This window comes from Tursiops truncatus, chromosome 2 (genome assembly GCF_011762595.2).
Source record: "Tursiops truncatus isolate mTurTru1 chromosome 2, mTurTru1.mat.Y, whole genome shotgun sequence".
NCBI classification, from domain to species: Eukaryota; Metazoa; Chordata; class Mammalia; order Artiodactyla; family Delphinidae; genus Tursiops; species Tursiops truncatus.
Window position 1 is genome coordinate 92,263,811 of NC_047035.1, and position 15,713 is coordinate 92,279,523.

Consider the following 15,713-nt stretch of genomic DNA (forward strand, 5'->3'; position numbering starts at 1 on the left):
GTTTACTATTCAAAGCACTAGACCTGTGATCATGTCTCTGCAAGGGCAGTTAATGGGAAAATACTTTTAATATACACTCTGTCTTGAAGACTGCAGAATATTTTAAATATAATACTTATATATCCAAGTATATGAGAAGACATACCAGTATACAAGATACTCCATTAGTTGTGTTTAACCCAGAATCATAGAGACTTATTTAATCACACATTGTTTTGTTCATGTAATAAAGTTTGAAAACAACCACACATAAGGGGGAAAAAATGATCAACTCACTAATAAGTAGTAAAATACACACTGGATTTAGACTTCCCTAAACCCCACCCAGGGAAGAAACTATGACTTAAAGAGATTACAGCCTGTCAAACTGTCATTCAAATATAAAGTCAACAGATAGTTCTGAACAGGTATTTTTCATGAACCCATCTTGAAACTAGAGGATACTTCAGCCAAATAAGAGATAACTGGAAAAACAGCGGGAAAGGGAGCAGTTAGTGGTAAGCACCAAATCTCTCTAACTGAAGGACTAAATATAAAAGAAATAGATTAGGATGGCAAAACAAAATGTATATATTATATACATTGACTATGTAGAAAAGACTGATAAAAATTAGAAGATGCTGATTTCCACATTTTAGTATCTGAAGGTCAGAAGATATCATTTAAAAACTCAAATCAACTAAGAGAAATCTATGTATATTTAAGGTGAAGAAGCATCATTAATACAAGTAGGAAAATATGAGGGAAAGAAGGATAAATATAATAATTTTACCATTTTTCATATTAGGAAATTGATAGACACTGCTTATGAAAAAAGAATTGAGTATTGTATAAACTCTTGAAAGTATACAGTAGAGAAACAATAAAATACTTTCCTAAATATTACAAGAGAAGCACACACACAGAGCAGAGTCCCTACAGAGAATTATTAAAAATTATAAAGACACAAAGTATAACCTAAAATATTTAACAGAGCCAATGTAGATGGCCCAAACTCACTTATTAAAAAATTGGCTGCAAAGCAAAATCCAACCCTCTGCTATACATAAGACACACCTAAAACAGTTATTTAGGAATACTGAAAATAAGAGGTGGGTAAATGCAAATCAAAAGAAACCAGGAGACATGACCTTGATATTAAATAAGGTTGAATCCAGGCCAAGGAGAATTAAATGAGTCAAAGAAGAGCACATTCATAATAAAAATATAACCACTGTGAACATCAATGCACCTCAAGATAGCATCAATACTCATAAAATGAAGACTTCAGGCTATATAGGAGCTAGAGAGAGAGAGAAATTATCAGAACACTTCAGTTAACCTCTTTAATCCAAACAGATAATATAGATAAAAGATAAATAATGAAACAGAAGACCTAAATAATATAATTAATAAGGTAGAATTAAAATGACACACAGCTAATTTTATACCTTGAAAACAGAATATACATAAGCTTTCTTTTTAAGGACCCTGGAACACAGACAATAATTGCTCATATTACGCCACAAAAAAACCCCAAATAAAGTCCAAAAAAGTAGAAATAATACAAATCTATTCTTCTTGTTTCATTTTGTTTTGTTTTTATAGTTAATAATACTTTATTTTATATTTAAAAGTTGCTAAGGGAATAGAATTTCAAAACTTCCATCACAAGAAAAAATAACTTGTAATTTCAGTAGTGATGGATTTTTTGTTTTTTGAATTTTATTTATTTTTTTATACAGCAGGTTCTTATTGGTTATCCATTTTATACACATTAGTGTATATACAAATCTATTCTTTTATTAAAAGTACAATAAAGGTTGGCGAGGGAGTCCCAACCACTTCGAAATTTTAAAGTTCTTCCTTAAAAACTCATGGTTCAATGTGGATATTCAAATTGACATAACAAAAATAAAGATACTTTAATACACTACAGACCAAAATCCATGTAATTAAAACTAAAGCAGTGTTCAGAGGGAAATTAATAACCACAAAAAAAAAGGAAAGAGGAACTTCCCTGGTGGTCCAGTGGTTGAGAATCCGCCTTCCAATGCAGGGGACGTGGCTTCAATCCCTGGTCGGAGAACTAAGATCCCACATGTTGTGGGGCAACTAAGCCCACACTCTGCAACTAGAGAGCCCACGCACTACAACTACTGAGCCCGTGTGCTCTGGTGCCCACGTGCCACAACTAGAGAGAAGCCTGCGCAACACAACAAAAGATCCTGCGTGCTGCAACTAAGATCCAATGCAGCCATAAATAAATATTTTTTAAAACACGAAAGAACAAAATTTTTTTTTATTTTATTGAAGTATATAGTTGATTTACAATGTTGCAGTTAATTTCTGCTGCACAGCAAAGTGACTTTTTACATAGTCTTGTCAAAAATCAAAAACTTTGATAAAACATTGTGTTGGTGAAGGTAGGAGAAAGTAAGCACTCTTATACATTGCTTGTGACAGGGTAAATTGATGTAAATTCTAAAGAGGACAATTTGGCAATATTTATCAAATTATAAATGCACATATATTTTGATTGAGCAGTTCCATTTCTAGAAATGGAACTTGTTAGGGAATATAGGATCCATGTGATATAACGTATACACCGTTATTTATTATTATTTTTTTTTTGTGGTACGCGGGCCTCTCACTGTTGTGGCCTCTCCCGTTGCGGAGCACAGGCTCCGGACGCGCAGGCTCAGCGGCCATGGCTCACGGGCCCAGCTGCATGTGGGATCCTCCTGGACCGGGGCACAAACCCGTGTCCCCTGCATCGGCAGGCGGACTCTCAACCACTGTGCCACCAGGGAAGCCCTACACTGTTATTTTTGCTGCATTTTCTTTACAAGCAAAATATTGAAAATATTCTGAATGTCCATTCCTGTCTCCTTACATAAATTAAGGAACATTGGTATAACAGTCTATTATTCACTGTAAAGAGAAAAAGGGAGCATTTTTTTTTCACTGATATAGAAAGATCTTCATCATTGTTGAGGAAGAAAGTTAAGAACAGTATGTATAGTTCACTACCAACTATGTAAAAAATGGAGAAATATATTTGCTTGTATGTAATAAATACCTCTAAAAGAGAAAAAAAAAAAACAGGGAACTCTGTGGTTGGGAAACCTGGACGAAAAGGAATTTTGAACCATATGAATCTATTTTTTTAATGTTACATATTAGGTATCTCATCTGGTCATAGTGGAAATCAGGCATCTAGGAACTCATCATTTTTAAAAAGCACATACAATTTGAAATTAAAAGTAAGAATGAATTTTATCACCTCCACACCTTAGTCATGTCTGTTTTCTGACCCAGGACATCATGTACTTCGCCTGAAAAAACAAAAATTGAGAATTAAAAATAAATGAAATTGAAACTAGATTTAGTCATTTAGTTTTAAGAAATACACTTGTTTATTAAAGCACTACTACTAGATGACATTATGAGTTCAAACCTAGACATTTTAAGGAGTGTTTTCAAACTGTAACGGTAGATATGGCAATTAACACAGAAAGATACTCATGTTTGCCCAAGATAGAACTAAAATGCAGTACACATTAAAACAAAATAAGATCGCAATCATGTTTATCTGTAAATTTTATCATTCTGTTGTTATATTATCTATGATGTTTGCAAGAGACAAATTTTGTTTTTCACTTTATACCCACTGTTGGGGAATCCAAAATGATATCCAAGACAGACCAATTCTCATCTTGATGAGTACATCTTTGTCTATCTTGGTTTGGGCCAGAGCCGTCTTTAATATCTATAATGGCAAGGTCAAATTAGCAAGTAAACATGAAACCATGTCAGAGCCTTCTGCAGTCAGAAAACATAGCCACCTATGTGCCAAACATTTAAAAATAACTATTCTTAGTATAAAGCCGATATGTGCTTATTACAAATATATTGGAAAAATAGGCGTTTTAAAAACAGGAACGAAAACCTGTAAAAAAAAAATGAAACAAAACAAACAAAAAAACAGATTTTCATTCCTGTTTTATAGAGGACAGGACTGAAGAACAGAATTCAAAGTGACATGATTCAACTAAAACTAAAAAGTCAGCATAGTAGGTTTTTTAATTCAAATCTATTTTCATTATACAATACTGTGACCCAAAAACCACTTGATAAAGAGTTACTGGTTGTTTTTCTGGGGCTCAGGTCTAAATCTAGAATACTGTGAGGCTGCTGTGTGGGAAGAGTCCCTGAGCTAGAGAGTGAACCTAGCCCAGCATCTGGAATTTAAATCCCAAACTCACCACGGTTATGTGCCAGTCATTGCCCTTTATGCTGTAACTCTGATAAATGTTAAAAGCAAAATAAAACTGTCTTTGTGTAAAATGGTCCTCCCAAAGAAAGCCTCTTCACAAGGCTGGTGATGAAAGTGAAGAAAAATGGAAGAAGTCTAAGAAAATAATAGTTCTGAGAAAGAAAATAGAAGCTTTAGATAAATCAGAGTAGAATATCAAATTTTCCCAAGGCCTGGATCTATGATATAAACAAGGCCAACTGTATGGGGGGTAAAAAGTGATTCTGGAACATTCTTTGAGTGCTTGAGTAATAGTAAATGTATTATAAATTAGAATGGCTATATAAATTTAAGGCTCTAAAGGGGTTACTTAAATCTTTCAGTTACTTTCCTGCTTTTTATGAGGGAAATCACAAGCTATCATGGGATTTGTAAATTTGGAGATTTGCAAAGATCTTGGGATATATACTTTGTGAAAAGCAAGGGACTTCTCTAAAAATCACCCAGTGACAAACTTATCTACAAATAAATCTTGGTCCACGTGTCTGATCATTTCTTTAGGGTCATTTCCTGGAAGGGATATTATTATAATTATTATATTATCAATAAGTGCCATGGCAAAAGAATCCAAAAGGTCTACAAAATTCCAAATATCTCCAATACTCTAACAGAAATTTTCTCATTTAAACTGCTCTTTGGGTTGTATATTTTGAAAGCCTCTGAAAATAAGATCAAAAGAATAAATTTTAAGAAAAGGTTCTATTTTATTTATCATCTTAATAAGAGTGATATCAGAAATGCACAATGTAACTGAGGGCTTGTGGAAGTCCAGTTTGAAAAATCATCTGGTCCACTACCAGAGAAGGGTGGGGCAGGACAGGGGCAGGGCAGAAGAGAGGTGAGGAAACCATGGCGACCATGGGTTATGGGGGTGGGATAGCAGAGGGAGGTCAAAAGGTAGGAAAGTATGAAAATCAACTTCCTGTATTTCTTAGTTTTGTTCAGGGTCAAATCTTACTTTAAAATATTTGGCAATGTGTGAAGTTTCCCATCAGGAGACAAAGGAAAGTTTTCCCTCTCTTTCTCAGATTTCCTTTATTTCCTGAGATTTCTGTATTGAGAAACTGTACACTCAGAGTCCAGTGAAGTGAGATTGGGAGTCCGGAGGAACCCGACAGCACCCTTCCGGGAAGCTTCCGTGCTCTCAACAGAAGGAACTGTCTGCTAACTAGCCAAAGTCGGGGTGACAAGGGTCACATATTACTAGAATGCCTGAAAATCCAAAACAGAGCAGGTATACTAAAAGAAGCATACAAATAGCAACTGGATATTGATGAAACAGTTGGACCACCCAGAGTAGCCCTATAGTGTGAATTCTCAGGAATGAATTGTAAATTCTTATGAATACAGACACTAACATCATTTCCAGAGCTGCTAGGAAGCAAGTATAAAATATTGCTTTTTACTGAGATAAATCAGGCTATGAAGAACTTGTCCTCCCTGGGATATGGGTCTATCAAGCACCACCGAACAGATCACACAGTTGGTGCACTGAAAGGAACCTTAGAGAGTGTCACGTCTAACCCCCATCTCTACCCATGAATCGTAACAGATTTAAAGTATCATCTGAATTATTCAACATTCATCCAACAAATATTTAGCAAGTGTTTATTATGTGCCAAGCACTATGTTATTAGATGCTGGTGGTGCCCATATTCATCAGAAAAACAGAGATTTTTTAATTAAAAAATAAAAGTGTTGCTTATTTTTTTTAAGGACTGTTAACAATATCAGGAAAAAGGAACTGTTTCCCTTACCATAGATTCTCCCATTAATGGAACATCTTTTAAAAGTCATGATGTTTTCAGTGAGGGTACCCGTTTTGTCAGAGAAAACATATTCAATCTGGCCTAGTTCCTCATTGAGCGTGGTCGTCCGAGCTTGAGCAGGTGTTGCCTTCCCAGAGTAATACATCTTCCGATCCCAGTTTATAAAATAACTGTGTCCCAGACGAATTACTTCCACACTTTCATCATTAAAATGGAAAAAAAAGAGAAATACTCCATCAATTTCAGAAGATACAAAGCTTTGCCAAAGCAAGAAGTCTGCCAAAGTCTTCAGAGTTTAGAAGAAAATGTGGATGCTCTGTCTCCAGGTTTTAGGGACCTTCAGAGGCATCTCAGCAGAGTCTGTTCATAAAATGTTCTAAGTCATTTGCTTGTAGCACCTTGAAACAATGAGCTGGCTTTGCATAAAGCCTTAGGGAATGTTCCATGCTTCTCTACTTACATTAAACAGGCCTAGTAGAGATTTCTTGTGTAGCATTTTAGTTGTTTGATGTCGCTTCACTTTGCCAAAAGAGGTAGAAAGGAGTATCTCCATGAAGCACTAAGCAAACCATAATAGCTATTGAGTAAAAACAGGTTGTGTTGTCATATTACTTTGCCCATTGAAAAGAGCACTGTCTCATGATCTAGTGGTGATTTATGATTTTCCAGCTCTAGAAGTGGAATTTCTGAAGCCAAGGGTATAATCGTTTTCAGTCTTTGTACACAAGTCCAAATCAACTTCCAAAAAAGTTACAACAATGTAAGTTTCTACCATTAGATTACTGAAAATTATCTTTTAGTCTATGCCAAGTCAAATGGCATCTCATTACTGTTGACTGCATTTCTTTTCTTATCAGTGAGTTGAATTTATTTTTTCAAATTTTATTGGCCAGCTATATTTCTTCTCAGAATTATCTAATTGCATTACCTGCCTATTTCACATTTTCTATTCAGGTATTAGTGTATTTCTTATTGATTTGTAAAAACTGTAGAGAGATATATATATATATAGCATATGTATCTATATACATTATGCCAATAGTTACCCAGTTTATCATTCATCTTTTAATTTTGTTTCCACTATTTTTGACACAAAGAAGTTTTCTCTGTTTAATCAATCAAATTTATCAATAGTTTATAGTTTCTGTTTATAGTTTCTTTTCAGGGAGCTTTGCTTAAGCCTTCCCTATGGCAAGATTATATATATACAGATATCTATACTTTTCTTCTAGTTCTTTGTTGGTATTTTCCCCACGTTTAATTATTTATTGCAATTAGAATTTTCTGAAGGATGTGCATAGTGAAGCTAATTTCAATTTTTACAAAGTTTATTCATCACCATTTGAACATTGAATCCTTTCCCCTACTGTGTTGAGATGCTTCCATGTCACATATAAATTATTTCTTCAGTAGAATCTGTTTTAGGCATTTCAATTTTGTTCCTTAATGTGTTAATTAATGTACCTCTTGTTTTCATTATTGTAGCTTTATAAAATTTGGCATACCTGGAAAGAGGTAAGAACATCTTTATTCTCTTCTTTTTCAAAAATTCTTAGCTGTAATCACTCATTTATTCCTCTTGATAGAATCAATGTATTCATCAAATAAACTTTAGAATCAATCTATCAACTTTCTCATAAAACTTATTTGGAATTTTTATTAAAGTTATATTAACCTCTTAATTATTTGAAAAGAATGGATATTTTATAACATTTAAACACAACTTCAAGAAAAAGGATAAATCTCCCCAGGAATTCAATTTTGAAAAAGTACTTCTATTGGTAAAGAGTTTAGTTTTGTTTTATTTCGCTCTGTTTTTCACATAGGTCCACACCATAGCTTGACAGATTTGTTCCTGGACATTGTATCTTTTTATTGATGGGAAAATTTTTTAGTTGCTTTTGGCTTAAAGGAAAGTGTTTTTTTTTTTTTTTTTTTTAGATGTTGTGGGTAGGAGTCTATTAATTAATTAATTTATTCTTGCTGTATTGGGTCTTCGTTTCTGTGTGAGGGCTTTGTCTAGTTGTGGCAAGCGGGGCCACTCTTCCTTGTGGTGTGCGGGCCTCTCACTATCGCGGCCTCTCTTGTTGCGGAGCACAGGCTCCAGACGCGCAGGCTCAGTAGTTGTGGCTCATGGGCCTAGTTGCTCCATGGCATGTGGGATCCTCCCAGACCAGGGCTCGAACCCGTGTCCCCTGCATTAGCAGGCAGATTCTCAACTACTGCGCCACCAGGGAAGCCCCAGTAAGTGTTTTTAATACTAAAAGCTTTTCTTAATATTAAAAAAAAGTGATTATGTTACAAAATACAACATTGCACTGAATTATCTTACTAAGAGTTTTACAGTTATTCTTTTGGATTTTCTAGGTTTATAATCACATTGTCTCTGCTCTTCCTTTCTAAGAGATTTTTTTCAGTTTCATGTCTCATTTTGTTCATAAATATTTTAGTTGCATGTGTTAGCACATTAACAAGAAGATCAAGAACAGTATAAAATAGTAATAATAAAGCAGGAACCCATAGCTTATTTCTGATGTTAATGGGAATTAAGCTTAGGTTTTCTCATCTGTAAATTGAGAAAGTTGACAGCAGCCTGATTATGCTAACTCTGAACATTTGTCTCCTTAAAGACAAAAGATGACACCCAAGTCCTTTCTGGGCACTAAATCCTATGCTTCTAGTTCTGTAAGTACATGACACATCTATATTTCCCTCCCCAGCAATGGTAGGGTGTCAGTTCGTTTTCTAACTATTTAAATGGTAACACTTGTTTTCACGCAAAGTAAAAAATCACACTATGACTCTGTAGAATCATAAGACATAAAAATGAATGTCATATTCTGCATGTATTTATTTATACCTTATCTTATCATGATTCATTCTTCATATCATTCCCACCCCACTTCCTTGTAAGTTCCTTGATGGCTGTTCTAATTCAGCTTTGTTCTTCCTATTCCATTCACTGAGAAAGCATTAGCACTTACCATGGACCAGGCAGAGTGCCTTACCTGTCACAGGCAGTCAGTTAGTGTTGAATGAGAAATCTGACCCTCTATTCCCTAATTTCACCAAGAAGGACAATAAGACATAGAGAGGTTAAGTGACTAACCCAAGGTCACACAAATAATTAACCACAGAACCAAGACTAGAATTCAGGCATTTGGTAACGTCAATGAAGACCTGACCTTAAGAATGCCATAAAAATGGCATTATGCAGGTAACTGATCAATCACTTGAAGCTTTCATTTATCTAAAAGTAAAGTATCTCCCTAAAAATCTAAGCAAAATTAATGGAGAGCAGAATTTGATCCTTTTGTGTTGCAGTTCAAGTCAGTGGAAGTACTCTAAATTAATTTGAATTCTTAGACCTTAAAATAGTCTGTAGAGAGGAAGAGTATCCTTTTTGTTTGGGAAAAGAGCATTTAGGAGAGTCACAATGGAACATTTAGCTCTTTGTTTTATAACAGCAGAGAAAAGGAGACAAATGCGCAGAGTCAGTATAATCAAGCTGCTTAGTGTTTTCTGCCTGGAGGCTCAAAGAACAGGGCTTGTGATTCTGCCCATTCTGAGGCAAAATAAGCAACATAGAAACGAGTTTCTTTTGTTTTGGAAAAAACACTAAAAAGCTAATTTCTTGGGAGTACAACAGCTGCACTTCTTAAGATGATGTATTAAAAAACTGTAGCTGGGTATTGTTTTAACACTACAGATAAACTGACAGCATAGAAATACCCTACCAAAATCAATGTCCTATGCTCACATAGACTTGTTAAGCATTCAAAGTAAAGTCTACACTTTTATCCTCAAGTGACATGGCACTAATTTATTCCTTGTACCTATTCAAAGGTGTAATGGAAGCTTTTGTAGAAGGCCTTCATCCCTCCAATCAGAAATACCTATGATTTCTCTTTTTCCAGATCTCTGTCTTAGCAACCTGAAATTCCCTGGAATGCTTTTTTCCCTCAAGCTGAACTCAGAATCACTGTTCTTATTTGGTGAGCAAAAATGCTCACATTTATCTTCATCAATACCATGCCTTACCAACAGGTAGAAAATTCTAGCCTCTTTTTTTTTTTCTCTTGATGTCTTGGCCGATTAATAAATCATGCACAACTTAAGACATAGACAATGTGCCAAGTGTTAGAAGACTTAGGTTTGGATCTTGGCTCTGTCCTTAACCAGCTCCACAATCCTGAAAAAATCATCTCATTTATAAAAGAAGTTCAGCAATAACTACTTCAAAAGATTTTGGGGAGACATAAATGAGATAATGCACGTGAAAGCACTTTATGTAAAATATGAAATGCTATCTAGAGGTAAGGTGATATTATTTGGAGCAGAAAGGAATTCAGAAATCAATTATCTCAATCTGCTCATTTTAGAGCACATATTTCATAGGCAAACTAAGGCACAGAGAAGCCAAGTGCTTTCTCCAAGGTCACACAGCTATTAGTGGCAGTGACAAGACAAGAACTTGGGCTCAGACTATTCCAAATAGGTTTTCATTCTGCCACTGTGGGGGACACATTAGAAGGAAAAGGAACCTGGGAATCTAGCCTTGGTCTTTAAAAAAACAATCTTAAAAATCATTGAAAAATGCCAGTGCACTTCAAAGAAAGAGTGTATACGAAATACACTTCCTTCGTGAGGACACATGAAACTGTACGTGTGCAGATGGTAAGCCACTATGAGCATTTATTATTCATTTCGACATAAAAGGAAAGCTATAAAAGCTGACCATAGCTCCTCTGGCAAAGAGCAGGATTTACTACAGACTTTATAATTGGATACAAGCATAAGAGGTCCTCAGAATCAAAGATGAGCCAGTAGGATACATTTTAAATAGAGCCCGCTCTGACCACAGCTCCAGAAGGCCCAAAGCATTTTGTGGTGTTGTGACCACATGCCACTACTTCCAGTCAATTTCCCACAACTTGACATTTCAGTTTCCTAACTGCTCTCTAAAACAAGGGTGGATTTTGTGCATTAACCTTCCCTTGTTTCATCAGAGTTAGGATTTTGGAAAGAGAGAAAAAGAAGCTCGTAAAAATTAGTGGGGATTTAGAGCTGGTGATTTTGTTTATTGTTAAAATACTGGTGATGAGGAATGTCGATGGAGGAAACAAGATGGCAGAGTAGAAGGATGTGCTCTCACTCCCTCTTGCGAAAACACCAGAATCACAACTACCTGCTGGACAATCATTGACAGGAAGACACTGGAACTCACCAAAAAAGATACCCCACATCCACAGACAAAGGAGAAGCCACAATGAGATGGTAGGAGGGGCGCAATCACAGTAAAATCAAATCCCATAACTGGTGGGTGGGTGACTCACAGACTGGTGAACACTTATACCAAAGAAGTCGACCCACTGGAGTGAAGGTTCTGAGCCCCACGTCAGGCTTCCCAACCTGGGGGTCTGGCAACGGGAGGAGGAATTCCTAAAGAAACAAACTTTGAAGCCTAGTGGGAATTGATTGCAGGACTTCGACAGGACTGGGGTAAACAGAGACCCCACTCTTGGAGGGAACACACAAAGTAGTGTGTGCATCGGGACCCAGGGGAAGGAGCAGTGATCCCAGGGGAGACTGAACCAGACCTACCTGCTAGTGTTGGAGGGTCTCCTGCAGAGGCAGGGGGTGGCTCTGTTTCACCATGGGAACAAGGACACTGGCAGCAGAAGTTCAGGAAGTACTCCTTGGTGTGAGCCCTCCCAGAGTCTGTCATTAGCCCCACCAAAGAGTCCAGGTAGGCTCCAGTGTTGGGTAGCCTCAGGCAAAACAACCAAGAGGGAGGGAACCCAGCCCCACCCATCAACAGTCAACTGGATTAAAGTTTTACTGAGCTCTGTCCACCAGAGCAACAGTAACCTCTACCCACCACCAGAGCCTATCATCAAGCCTCTTAGATAGCCTCATCCACCAGAGGGCAGACAGCAGAAGCAAGAAAAAATACAATCCTGCAGCCTGTGGAATAAAAACCACATTCACAGAAAGATAGACAAGATGAAAAGGCAGAGGGCTATATAGCAGATGAAGGAACAAGATAAAACCCCAGAAAAACAACTAAATGAAGTGGAGATAGGCAACGTTCCAGAAAATGAATTCAGAATAATGATAGTGAAGATGATCCAGGACCTCAGAAAAAGAATGGAGGCAAAGAGCAAGAAGATGCAAGAAATGTTTAACAAAGACCTAGAAGAATTAAAGAACAAACAAACAGAGATGAACAATGCAATAACTGAAATGAAAACTACACTAGAAGGAATCAATAGCAGAATAACTGAGGCAAAAGAACGGATAAGTGACCTGGAAGACAGAATGGTAGATTTCACTGCTGCGGAACAGACTAAAGAAAAAAGAATGAAAAGAAATGAAGACAGCTTAAGAGACCTCTGGGACAACATTAAACGCAACAACATTTGCATTATAGGGGTCCCAGAAGGAGAAGAGAGAGAGAAAGGACCAGAGAAAATATTTGAAGAGATTATAGTTGAAAACTTCCCTAACGTGGGAAAGGAAATAGCCACACAAGTCCAGGAAGTGCAGAGAGTCCCATACAGGAGAAACCCCAGGAGAAACATGCCGAGACACATATTAATCAATTTGGCAAAAATTAAAGACAATGCAAAATTATTGAAAGCAGCAAGGGAAAAACGATAAATAACATACAAGGGAAATCCCATAAGGTTAACAGCTGATTTCTCAGCAGAAACTCTACAAGCCAGAAGGGAGTGGCACATGATATACTTAAAGTGATGAAAGGGAAGAACCTACACCCAAGATTACTCTACCCAGCAAGGATCTCATTTAGATTCAATGGAGAAATCAAAAGCTTTACAGACAAGCAAAAGCTAAGAGAATTCAGCACCACCAAACCAGCTCTACAACAAATGCTAAAGGAACTTCTCTAGGTTCACAAGAGAAGAAAAGGACCTACAAAAACAAACCCAAAACAATTAAGAAAATAGGCATAGGAACATACATATTGATAATTACCTTAAACGTGAATGGATTAAATGCTCCAACCAAAAGACACAGGCTTGCTGAATGGATACAGAAACAAGATCCATATATATGCTGTCTACAAGAGACCCATGTCAGACCCAGGGACAAATACACACTTAAAGTGAGGGGATGGAAAAAGATATTCCATGCAAATGGAAATCAAAAGAAAGCTGGAGTAGCTATACTCGTATCAGATAAAATAGACTTAAAAATAAAGAATGTTACAAGAGACAAGGAAGGACACTACATAATGATCAAGGGATCAATCCAAGAAGAAGGTATAACAATTATAACAATTATAAATATATAACCCAACATAGGAGCACCTCAATAGATAAGGCAACGGCTAACAGCTATAAAAGAGGAAATCAACAGTAACACAATCATAGTGGGGGACTTTAAAACCTCACTTGCACCAATGGACAGACCATCCAAAATGAAAATAAATAAGGAAACAGAAACTTTAAATGACAGAATAGACCAGATAGATTTAATTGATATTTATAGGACATTCCATCCAAAAAAAGCAGATTATACTTTCTTCTCAAGTGCGCACAGAACATTCTCCAGGATAGATCACATCTTGGGTCACAAATCAAGCCTCAGTAAATTTAAGAAAATTGAAATCATATCAAGCATCTTTTCTGACCAAAACGCTATGAAATTAGAAATGAATTACAGGGAAAAAAACTTAAAAAACACAAATACATGAGGCTAAACAATACATTACTCAATAACCAAGAGATCACTGAAGAAATCAAAGAGGAAATCAAAAAATACCTAGAGACAAATGACAATGAAAACATGACAATCCAAAACCTATGGGATGCAGCAAAAGCAGTTCTAAGAGGGAAGTTTATAGCTATACAAGCCTACCTCAAGAAACAAGAAAAATCTCAAGTAAACAATCTAACCTTACACCTAAAGGAACTAGAGAGAGAAGAACAAACAAAACCCAAAGTTAGCAGAAGGAAAGAAATCATAAAGATCAGAGTGGAAATAAATGAAATAGAAACAAAGAAAACAATAGCAAAGATCAATAAAAATAAAAGCTGGTTCCTTGAAAAGATAAACAAAATTGATAAACCAGTAGCCAGACTCATCAAGAAAAAGAGGGAGAGGACTCAAATCAATAAAATTAGAAATGAAAAAGGAGAAGTTACAACAGACACCGCAGAAATACAAAGCATCCTAAGAGACTACTACAAGCAACGCTATGCCAATAAAATAGACAACCTGAAAGAAATGGACAAATTCTTAGAAAGGTATAACCTTCCAAGACTGAATCAGGAAGAAATAGAAAATATGAACAGACCAATCACAAGTAATGAAATTGAAACTGTGATTAAAAATCTTCCAACAAACAAAAGTCCAGGACCAGATGGCTTCACAGGTGAATTCCATCAAACATTTAGAGAAGAGCTAACACCCGTCCTTCTCAAACTCTTCCAAAAAATTGCAAAGGAAGGAACACTCCCAAACTCATTCTATGAGGTCCCCATCACCCTGATACCAAAACCAGACAATAATACTACAAAAAAAGGAAATTACAGACCAATATCACTGATGAATATAGATGCAAAAATCCTCAACAAAATACTAGCAAACAGAATCCAACAACACATTAAAAGGATCATATACCATGACCAACTGGGATTTATCCCAGGGATGCAAGGATTCTTCAATGTATGCAAATCAATCAATGTGATACACCATATTAAGAAATAGAAGAATAAAATTCATATGATCATCTGAATAGATGCAGAAAAAGCTTTTCACAAAATTCAACACCCATGCATGATAAAAACTCTCCAGAAAGTGGGCATAGAGGGAACCTACCTCAACATAATAAAGACCATACACAACAAACCCACAGCAAACATCATTCTCAATGGCGAAAAACTGAAAGCATTTACTCTAAGATCAGGAACGAGACAAGGATGTCCACTCTCACCACTATCATTCAACATAGTTTTGGAAGTCCTAGCCACGGCAATCAGAGAAGAAAAAGAAATAAAAGGAATCCAAATCGGAAAAGAAGTAAAACTGTCACTGTTTGCAGATGACATGATACCATACATAGAGAATTCTAAAAATGCCACCAGAAAACTACTAGAGCTAATCAATGAATTTGGTAAAGTAGCAGGATACAAAATTAATGCACAGAAATCTCTTGCATTCCTATACACTCATGCTGAAAAATCTGAAATAGAGATTATGGAAACACTCCCATTTGCCATTGGAACAAAAAGAATAAAATACCTAGGAATAAACCTACCTAGGGAGACAAAAGACCTGTATGTAGAAAACTATAAGACACTGATGAAAGAAATTAAAATGATACCAACAGATGGAGAGATATACCATGTTCTTGGATTGGAAGAATCAATATTGTGAAAATGACTCTACTACCCAAAGCAATCTACAGCTTCAATGCAATCCCTATCAAATTACCAATGGCATTTTTTATGGAACTAAAACAAATCATCTTAAAATTTGTATGGAGACACAAAAGACCCCAAATAGCCAAAGCAGTCTTGAGGGGAAAAGACAGAGCTGGAGGAATCAGACTGCCCGACTTCAGACTATACTACAAAGCTACAGTAATCAAGACAATTACCTAGATCAATGGAACAAGA

General features: G+C 36.2%; 1 protein-coding gene across 10 annotated transcripts in view; it reads right to left on the minus strand.

The window, feature by feature from the left end:
• Positions 1-15,713, minus strand: part of ATP8B4 (ATPase phospholipid transporting 8B4 (putative)) — a 265,509-nt gene that overhangs the window by 84,209 nt on the left and 165,587 nt on the right. For all 10 annotated transcript variants that reach the window (XM_073800972.1, XM_073800975.1, XM_073800971.1 and 7 more), the window contains 2 exons: positions 6,055-6,263; positions 3,274-3,317 (listed from right to left, as the gene is read on the minus strand). In XM_073800972.1, coding sequence (XP_073657073.1) covers positions 3,274-3,317; positions 6,055-6,263 — 253 coding nt within the window. The remainder of the gene's footprint in view (positions 1-3,273; positions 3,318-6,054; positions 6,264-15,713) is intronic.